Raw genomic sequence first — 10,478 nt, 5'->3', positions numbered from 1 at the left:
TGTCAGGAGGGACCAGTCGCTGGAGAAGGATATCATGTTTGGTAAGGTGGAGGGTCAGAGAAAAAGAGAAAGACCCCCAACGAGATGGAATGGCCAAGTGGCAGCATTGATGAACTCAAGTGTGGTAACAATAGTGAGGTAGGCCCAGGTTTGGGCAGTGTTTCATTCTTCTGTGCATATGGTCGCTATGGGTTGGTGCTGACTTGGTGGCAACTAACAACAACAACAATCTGTTGTATGTGGAATCAGCATGAATCAGGGCAGATTTAACATCAGTCAACCATACAATAATTATTAGTGCATTAGACACCAAAGAGCAGAAGAGTATGGGATGACATCAAGCAAAAGTTCATTAAGAGACAAGAAAAGACCAAAATGGATGTCAAAAGAGACTCTGAAACTTGCTTTCCAGCGTAGAGATGCTAAAGCAAATGGAAGAAGTGAGGAGGTACAAGTGCTAAATGGAAAATTGCAGAGGTCAGCTAGAGAAGACAAAGTCAAATACCATAACAAAATGTGCAAAGACCTGGAGGTAGAAAAACAGAAGGGAAAACACACTCAGCATTTCTCAAGATGAGGGAACGAAATAAAAATTCAAACCTCAACTTGTGGTATTGAAGGATTCTATGGGCAAAATAATGAACGATGAAGAAAACATCAGAAGAAAATGGAAGGAATACACAGTCACTGTACCAAAAAGAAATGGTTGATGTCGAACCATTTCAAGAGGTAGCATATGCTCAAGAACCAATGATCCTGAAGGAAGAAGTTCAAGGTTCATTGAAGGAATTGACAAAGAACAAGGCACCAGGAGTTGATGGAATACAAATTGAAATCTTTCAACAAAGTGATGCGGTACTCGAGGCACGCACTCATCTCTGCCAAGAAATTTGGAAGACAACTACTTGACCAACTGATTGAAGACATCCATATTTGTGCCCATTCCAAAGAGAGTAACCTAACAGAATGCAGAAATCATCAGACAATATCTTTGATATCCCATGTGAGTAAAATTTTACTAAAGGTAATAATACCGAAACAGCTGCAAGCATACATTGACAGAGAACTTCCAAAGGTTCGAGTCAGATTCAGTAGAGGCCATGGAATGAGGGATATCATTGTTGATGTCAGATGGTTCTTGGCTGAAAGCAGAGTATACCAGAAAGATGTACTTGTGCTTTATTGGCTATGCAAGGTTTTGATTGTGTGGATCATGACAAGCTATGGACAACATTGCAGAGTATTCCTGAACACTTAATTATGCTTATGAGGAACCTGTATATGGACCAGAAGGCAGTTGCTAGAACAGCACAGGTGAACACTGAATAGTCTAAAATTAGGAAAGGTATGCAACAGGGTTGTATTCTTTCACCACATTTATTCAATTTGTATGATGAACAAATAATCTAAGAAGCTGGATTATATGAAGAAGAACATGGCATCAGGATTGGAGGAAGACTCATAAACAACCTGCGATATGCAGATGATACAACCTTGCTTGCTGAAAGCCATGAGGATTTAAAATACTTACTGATGAAGATTAAAGACCACAGCCTTCGATATGGGCTGCATTTCAATATAAAGAAAATAATAACCGTCACCACTGGACCAATACATAACATCAAGATAAATGGAGAAAAGATTGAAGTTGTCAAGGACTTTATTTTTCTTGGCTCAACTATCAACACTCATGGAAACAGCAGTCAAGAAATCAAATAACGTATTGCATTAGGCAAATCTGCTGCACATGATCTCTTTAAGTGTTGAAGAGCAAAGATGTCAGTTTGAGGACTAAGGTGCGCCTGACACAAGCTATGGTATTTTCAATAACCTCATATGCATGTGAAAGCTGGACAGTGAATAAGGAAGACCGTAGAAGAATTGATGCCTTTGAGTTATGGTGTCGGAGGAGACTATTGAAAGTACCATGGACTGCCAAAAAAGCAAATAGATCTCTATTGGAAGAAGTATAGCCAGAGTGCTCCTTGGAAGCCAGAATGGTCAAACTTTTTCTTTCATATTTCAGACATATTGTCAGGAGTGACCAGTCACTGGAGAAGCATACCATGTTTGGTAAGGTGGAGGGTCAGAGATAAAGAGGAAGACCCCTAACGAGATTGATTGGAACAGTGGCAGCATCAATGGGCGTAAACATAGCAATGATTGTGAGGTTGGCCCAGGACTGAGCAGTGTTTTGTTCTGTTTTGCATAGGGTCGTTATGAGTCAGTACTGACTTGATGGCACCTAACAACCACAAACCATACAATACTCCAGCTACAATGGAAGACCTCTGCCAGGCAATATGAGGTCTGAAGAACGATGGCTAATGGTGAGCCTCCTGTTTGTCCAAATTGACCACTCCCTGGGTCTTGTGTCTTAGATCCCTAATACTTGTGGTAGAGTCCTGGTGTGATGCACTGGATTGAAATGTCAGTTTGATCTGCAAGGTTAGCTGTTCAAATTCACCAGTCACTCCTCAGATACCCTATACAGGGTCACCATGAGTTAGAATCAACTTTAAGGCACTTAAAAATATTAACACTAATGCTTGCAATAAGTGGCTGAAATCTCCTTCTCGCCTTAGAGGGATCCGGTGTTCCTGCCACATCCTGCGGAACCAGTCTTTAGTTTGCTCTCCAAGTCCTAGCGTTTCTGAAAGGCTGAATCAACCCTCTTGTCCTAGACCCATCGTACTCTTGTTTGACCACTGGCACAAACCACCAGTTAACAAGTTGCCATGGAGTCAGGTTTCCAATGGCAGATTTTTTCAGGAGTAGATGACCAGGTCTTTCTTCCAAGGCCACTCTGGGTGGACTCAAACCTCAGAACGATTTTCACTACTTAGAGACTGCTCTGGCACAAACACCAAGGCTTTAGTCTCCAGACAGCAGGGACAGATCTGGACATGTGGGCCAATTCACAATCAGAAGTTTGAAGTGACACAAATTCAATTAAATAGTTTGAAGAACAGACACTAACCCCCCAGGGCTATGTCCTAGCAGGTCTTCTGCTCCAGCCTTCCATGCAGATTCCTCAAATTCACTTAAGGAAGTAAGTGTCATTGTCATGTGTAGTCTTAGGAAGAAACTGAGGCCTTTAGTAATCTGCCAAAGACCTCACTGGTTGGAAGAGGTGAAGCCAGACTTGGACCCCAAGCCCATCTGAAACCAAAGCCCATGAGCGTAACCACCACAACCCCTATAAATCAGGGAGCAGGGAGGGGATGGACTTTATCTAGTCCCCTGAGGAGTTGTTTTCTTCTTTTAATAGAAATTCGTTACCAACATTTAGAACCTTAGAGGTTTCACATGAACATTCAGGCTTTGTGGTACTCTTAAAAAGGAGAAGATCTGCTTAAGGTTATTGTTGTTGTTGTTAAGTGCTGTTGAGTCAGTTCCCACCCATAGCGAAACTGTATAGGGTTTCCGAGGAGCAGTTGGTGAGCTTGAACTGCCGACCTTGCAGTTCAAAGAGCTTTACAGTCTGACACATTAACCCACAGAACCACAGCAGGACTCCTAATGTTATTGGGCATGCCTTTTACTAAAGCAACAGTTTGCTATAGCTGGGCAACCGTTACCCCTTAGGACAAGTTTTCTGTAATTCTCTTCAGCTATTTTTGTTATGTGCTCAGCCTCTGTAGGCATTAGACTTTGTGGCCTTTGGTGGTGAAAGATTTTTGTCAAGCTGTGTATCAAAAAGGCCCAGAGATATATACCTGGATCAAGCCAGAGCTCCTGACACATTTGTTGTTAAGTGCCATCGAGTCGGTTCCAACTCATAGCGATCCTATATAGGATTTTCAAGGAGCAGTTGGTGGGTTTGAACCACCAACCTGTGGGTCCCAGTCCAGTACTTATCCTGCAGTGCCACATCAGAACTCAAGGGGCCCAAGGTTGGGCAGATTTGGCTTTGGCACATTTAAAGGGCAGCGTGATATCCTCCTGTTGTTAAGTGCCATTGAGTTGGTTCCAACTCATAGTGACTCTGTATAGAGTTTCTGAGGAGTGACTGGTAAGTTTCAACCCCCAACCGTGTGGTTCAAACTGACCTTGCGGTCCAGTGCATTATCCTGCAGCGCCACACCAGGACTCTTAGTAGAACAGAATAAAAGCAATGCTGACTGTTCTCCACAGCACAGGGTTTAAGAGCCCTTAGATAGCAGTCTTATCTACACATGATACTTTCATCTGGGAAACTGAGACTCTGAGATGGGGAAGAATCTTGCATGAGTCACACAAACATCCAATGGCAGAGCTGGAGCTGGAACCCACTCCAGGATATTCATATACCTTCTGCTGTGGGGGATTTCCTTTCCCAATACCCATGTCACAATCGAGGGAAGATGAGACAACAAGAAATCATCTCAATGCCTAACCAGACTTGTTCTGTACCATTCATTCCTGTTCCTCCAGCTTGGGCCTCCTTACCTAAGAGCCAAGTCCAGGGAGTTCCCTGAGCTCAGGAAATGACCCAGTACATAGGTAGATATGGACCTAGAAGGATAACTCCCTGAAAGGAAGTCCAAGGCTGTTTCCATTCTCACCCTTGTCCTCTCCAAGGTGTGTCTCCTGTAGGTGGGTCAAAAGGCCTGCTGTGGACTTGGCTGCCACTTTAAGGTCTCAGCACCCAAGCAGCTCAATGCCCTCTAGGGAGTTAAGTTCTCCCATAAGGGTGAAAAGAAACACATAGAGAGCTGAAGACAAAAGGAAATCCCATTGTGAAGAGGGTGCTCATCTGAATAGTTCGTGTCATACCAGATGAATCAACTCTTGTCTTCCACCATGAACTTGCTAGGTCTGGGGAACAGCCTCAGGGAGTGGAGGGAGGCTGAAAATGATCTGTCTTGTTGGTCAGGACACCAAACCCAGCCCATATTTGACAGGCAGGTCAGCTTTGAAATTGCTAGAGAAGGGATGGAACAAGGATATCATATAGGCTTCAATTCCAAGACATGGTATAGGAAGGTGGAGATAAATCAAGGACAAAGTTGAGCACAATAGCAGGACCACAGGTTTTAGAAACCAAGAGCCCTGATTTTACATGCCAGGTCCCCACTGTGTTCCATGGACAAGCAACTGGACTTTTCAGAGTCTCAGTTTTTGTGTTTTTAAAATGAGGATCAAACTGATTGCCGGAGAGTGGTTTCTGACTCATAGCAATTAACAACAACAACACTGCTATAATACCTACCACTTTCCAGAGTTCTTTTAAGGATTAAGTGAGATCATGCAGGTAAAAGATCCAGTTCACTACCTAGTTAAGGAGAAGAACTCAACCTGAAGTCAAAGATCTTTCCTTATCTTTTCCTAAGGTTGTTTCTTTCCCTCTTTTTTCTAAAAGGTGTGGGTGGTGAGCCTCTGGCACCCTCTCCCTCTGTCTTTGCTTGACCCCTGGAAACAACCAGACCTGGGCTGGTAAATGCTGAAGCAACTATGTTGTTAAGTGCTGCCAAGTTGGTTCTAACTCAAAAAGACCCTGTATAGGGTTTCCGAGGAGCAGCTGGTGACCTTGAACCACCGACCTTGCAGTCCAGCGCATGAACCCACATCGCCACACCAGGGCTCCGAATAACAATGTTCGAATACTAAGCAACTAGCAACTATATTCATAAAAAAGAAAGAATCCATCCCACCTCCATCTCCCAGCTGACTTGACCGAGGTCACAGCCTTCTTCCGCCTTCCCTTTCTCCCTTTGCTCCTCAACTACTACAGATTCAGCAACTGGGAGAGATTGGGATGAAGTCTCAGCCAGAGAACTGCTCTCCCACGACCGGCCTTGGAACCTGGTAGGGGCCTCAGTTTTGGACTATTTGACAGGAAAGGAGCAACGGGAAGGGGCAGTATGGACGCGAGGAGCGCGAGGAGCGCGGTTCGGATCTCTACCCAGAACCCGGCCCCGGCCCCCGCCCCAGCCACACGCACCATTCTCGCAGCTGGCATTGCTGGCCGGCAGCTCCATGGGGCCCTGGGCGCACTGGCCGACGCACAGGCGGACGGCGCCCCGGGCTCCCGGCTCCTCAGCAGGTGGCTAGGACGTGTCCCCGCCGTGGTCCGCGCGCGAGAAGCCGCGGGGGTCAGGACTCAGGGGGTGGGGAGAATGACGCGTCCAAGAAGGGGAAGGTCCCCAGGGAGGAGTCACCCTGCGTCTTGGGCAACTCTGGGGGGCCGGGGCCGGATGCTCTGGCTGCCGGTAGAGGGGCGCACGCCCTATGCGGGCGTGGAAGCTGCCAGGCGACCAGCGTGCGAGTCACGGCCCCGTGCCCAGGGCAGGAGACGAGGGGGCGGGTCCCCTGGCGCCACCCCTGCTCCTCCCGAAGCCTCGACCTGCACCCAGTTCCAACCACAGGGATGAGCCCCAGGATGGCGCAGAAGGGGCAACTTCCAGGTTGTGGTGGGAATGGAAATGCGGGCTTGGAAAGGGAAACAGCTGCCTGTTGGAGCTTTGTCGGGCTAGGGGTCCTGGGCTTTTTCCTTCCTTCCTTCCCTCCCCCCCCTTTCTTCCTTTCTCTTTTTATTTATACAGTCAACAAAGATCAGGGTGTCTGAGCCTACAAATCATTATGGAGTAGACAGCTGGGTCTTTCTAGCTCACATCTGCTAGTGAGTTTGAACCACCAACGTTACAGTTGGTGCCCAATCAATATTCAGTATACTTTTGTCCAATGAATGGATGATTGTTGTTGTTGTTGTTAAGTGCTGTTGAATCGATTCCGACCCATAGCGACCCTGTATAGGGTTTCCAAGGAGCAGCTGTTGAACTTGAACCACCGACCTTGCAGTTCAAACGACTTTGCAGTCTGATGCATTAGCCCACAGCGCCACACCAGGACTCGGAATGGAGCTTGGTAAAAGAAAGAAAGGATGCAACTAGAGATCAAAACAAATCACTTACTCCTAATCCCCCACTAAACTTATATATGAATGGGGAAAACAAAACAGGATCAAGTTACCTAGAGACTGGTGTTTTCCAGATTACCATTTAAGAAAAATATACAGGAGTCCTGGTGTGTTTCTGTAGGATAATCACTGGACTGCAACATTGATTTGAACCTCAAGGTCAGCCACTCAAACCCACCATCAGATACTGGGAAACCCTATACAGAGTCATTATGAGTCAGAACTGACTCGACAGCCCTTAACACCATTGATAGACTAAAATGTAGATGGTAGATTATAGGCCACAGTTCTCTATATGCTCAAATTTTGCATTTAATCCTCATGACAACACTGTTGTTGTTTAAATGCCATGGAGTCGGTTCCAACTCATAGTGAGCCTGTATAGGATTTCTGAGGAGCGGATGGTATGCTTGAATCACCAACTTTTGGGTTAACTAGACTAGTGCTTATGCCACAGCGCAATACTAAGACTCCAGGACAACATTAGAAGGTATTAACTTTTATTATTGACAGAAAGGAAACAGAGGCACAGAGTGATCAGGCAACTTGTTTGGCATCTCAGATAGAAGTGGGAAGCTAGGATCAAATGCATGTTCCTAGTGGTCACATTGGAGTCCTGGTATGGTGCTGTGGGTTAATGCTTTGGACTGCAAAGTTTGTTTGAACCATAAGGTTGGCAGTTCAAGCCCACCAGCCGTTCCTTGGAAACTCTATACAAGGTCACTATGAGTCGGAACTGACTTGATGGCATTTAACAACAATAGTAAGTGGTCACATTTAGCAGCCTTGCATTTTAACACTCAAATAAACTGCTTGCAGATGAAACATGGGTAGCCAAGAAAACAGTAATCAGTTCTGACAGTATTGCTCATTGTGGCCTCCTGAAAGAGATAGCGTTTTAAAGTAACCATCAGTTAAGTCCTCACTTCTGGACAGTAGTGTAGGAAGCCCTTTACACACATCATCTTATTTAAGCCTCTTAGAAGGCAGATACCTCTGCTACCTCTATGTAGCCAACTGTAGTTTCAAAATTATTTTTTATTATGGAAGGCAGTCTTTCAGAGAAGGATTCTCATGGCCTTCCAGACCACTCAATAAAATGTGTGTACTGATTTAAAAAAAAACAAAACAAAACAACAACAAAAAGTTTTTTATTATGAGATAAATTTAGACTTATAGACAGTTACAAAATAGTCTCTGTGTGTGTGTGTGTGTGTGTGTGTGTGTGTGTATACATATATATACCCTTCACCAACTTCCCATCTTATATGGGAACACCTACATTTTGAACACTTTGAGAAACTTGCCTCCAAGTCCCCTAGCTAGTGAGTGAAGGGGCCAGGAGTATCACGGATGTTCTGGCCCTCAAGCCTGTCCTCCAAGCCACCAGCCTCCACTGTCTACTGGTTATCTCCTAGCATGGCTTCTGAAGATGGGTCCTTTTAGCTTGTGGCTCCATCTAACTTGCTGGAGACAAGTAAACAAGTCACTTGCCATCAATAGGTGGCCTGGTGTGGCACTGTGGAATAAACTAATTGACTGCATGGTCAGTTTGAACCACAAGGTCATGGTTCAACTTGGAAAACTTATAGAAGGTCAATATGAGTTGGAACCAACTCGATAGCACTTTACAACAACCTTCCATAAAGATCAGTTTCCTCATCTGTCAGATAAGATGACCCCTTCCTTTTTGTGTATGTGAACCACCACTGGGTGAGAACAAAGGTGAGTAGAGAATGGGAAAGGACTAGTACCCAAGGGAAGTCATGGAGATTGCTCACCGAACACAGCCGCACAGATCTTTAAGAACACCAGGCCTGGCCTTAACACAGAGACACAGGAACGGCGTCATTGACCTTACTGGAAAGTGATACTCCATTATGGAAAAATATACACACCCACATGATGCTGCAGGATCAGCACTGGACTGTGAACTGGTCAGCAGTTCAAACCCACCAGCTGTCCTTTGGAAACCCTATACAGGGTTGCTATGAATCAGAACCAACTCAATGGCATTACAGTAAGAATAAATACTACCCGAAGTCCTGGTGTGGACTGTGGGTTAATTTGCTGGACTGCAAAGTCGATTTGAACCTAAGGTCAACAGACATTCAACAGCTGCCCCTTGGAAACCCTATACAGTGTTGCTATGGATAAGAACCGATTGTACGGCACTTAACAACAACAACATACCACCTGAAAGGAAGGAGTTGACAAGAGAAGTAAATTGGTCTTTTCTTTCTGTTAAGCATCTCTGTGAACAAATCTGTGTTGAAAGAAGTACAGCCAGAATGATTCTTAGATGCAAGGATAACAAGACTCTATCTAACGTACTTTGGGAGTTTTATCAGAAGGCACCCGTTCCTGGAGAAGGATGTTATGCTTGGTAAATTAGAGGGTCATGAAAAAGAGAAAGACTCTGAAGGAGATGGATTGGCACAGTGGCAGCAAAAATGGGCTCAAACATAACAATTGTGAGGATAATGCAGGACTGGGCAGTGTTTCTTTCTGTTGTATATGGGGTCCCTATGAGTCAGAATTGACTTGACGGCACCTAACAACAGTAAGTATCTCTGCTGCTCTGTTCCTCCTCTACCACATCAGTGTTCATATCTGCTGCTGGCAGCTATACAGTCCACAAACCTGCATCACGTTCAGACTCAGTTGCTTTTTTTCCCAAGGGCATAGGGTGAGAGATGTGGAGTGTTACCTTGGGGCCTGAGCTTTGTAAACCAAGAGAAGATGTTGAGGGCTCTGGCTTGTGCAATTCCAGAGCTCAGTCTAGATCCTGAGAGACAGGTGTACACATGTGCTCTGTAATACATTTGTTTTTGTATGTGTTTGTGATTTGCAGAGCCTCTGAATTTCAGGACCTCACAAAGGGACTCCCTTTCCCAGGTCCTGGTTTGGCGCTGCTGGATATTATTGCACTGGACTGCAAGGTCAGTTTGCGCCACAAGGTTGGCAGTTCAAAGTTACACGCTACTCTTAGGAAACCCTATACAGGGTCAAAAAATGACTCAAAGGCACTTAACAACAACAATGAAGGGCAGTACTTGTCTTTATGCTTTTCACAGTTTGGAGAGTTTTCTGTTTTAGGGTAATGGAATGAGATAGGGGGATCTGGGACTGCCTGTGGGGCCTTCCATACCCTCTCAGGGCCTAGGCTTCCCATCTACCCCAAGAGGGGGCTGGGCCTCCCAGGGTTGGCATGGAGCTGTGGTGAAAACACAGACATAAAGAAGCCCATTGAATGACAGGCTCTTCGCTGCTGTTCTGACAAAGCCCTATTCTCCCTGAGCCACAATAGCCCTGTCAGGCAGGTAGCAGGGCCTGCAGTATTGTCTCTCCAGCAAAGAACAACAGAGCTCACTGTCTGTCCAGCCTTGCTCTCTTCAGAGGGGGCAGGTGGCTTTGGAATAGTCTGACCAGCCAGGGACAGATGGGTCTGTCCTTAGCTGGCCAGGGCTGGTGAACCAGCCACAGCTGTTTTGATCAGGGATGAGCAGGAAGACAAACTTAACAAAATACATGTTCATAAAAACTTGACTTTTAAAAAAAACTTTTTACTGTGAAT

General features: G+C 45.4%; 1 protein-coding gene across 1 annotated transcript in view; it reads right to left on the bottom strand.

The window, feature by feature from the left end:
- The window catches only part of NIPAL4 (NIPA-like domain containing 4), a 25,896-nt gene extending 17,143 nt beyond the window's left edge, over window positions 1–8,753 (bottom strand). The window contains 3 exon segments of the mRNA XM_006863958.1: window positions 5,927–6,092; window positions 6,094–6,328; window positions 8,683–8,753. Coding sequence (XP_006864020.1) covers window positions 5,927–6,092; window positions 6,094–6,328; window positions 8,683–8,753 — 472 coding nt within the window.
- Between the last annotated feature and the right edge of the window lie 1,725 nt (window positions 8,754–10,478).

This window comes from Chrysochloris asiatica, unplaced genomic scaffold (assembly GCF_000296735.1).
Source record: "Chrysochloris asiatica unplaced genomic scaffold, ChrAsi1.0 scaffold00057, whole genome shotgun sequence".
NCBI lineage: Eukaryota > Metazoa > Chordata > Mammalia > Afrosoricida > Chrysochloridae > Chrysochloris > Chrysochloris asiatica.
Note: the sequence above shows the minus strand (reverse complement) of the source record. Positions and strands in the feature narration are given on the sequence as shown.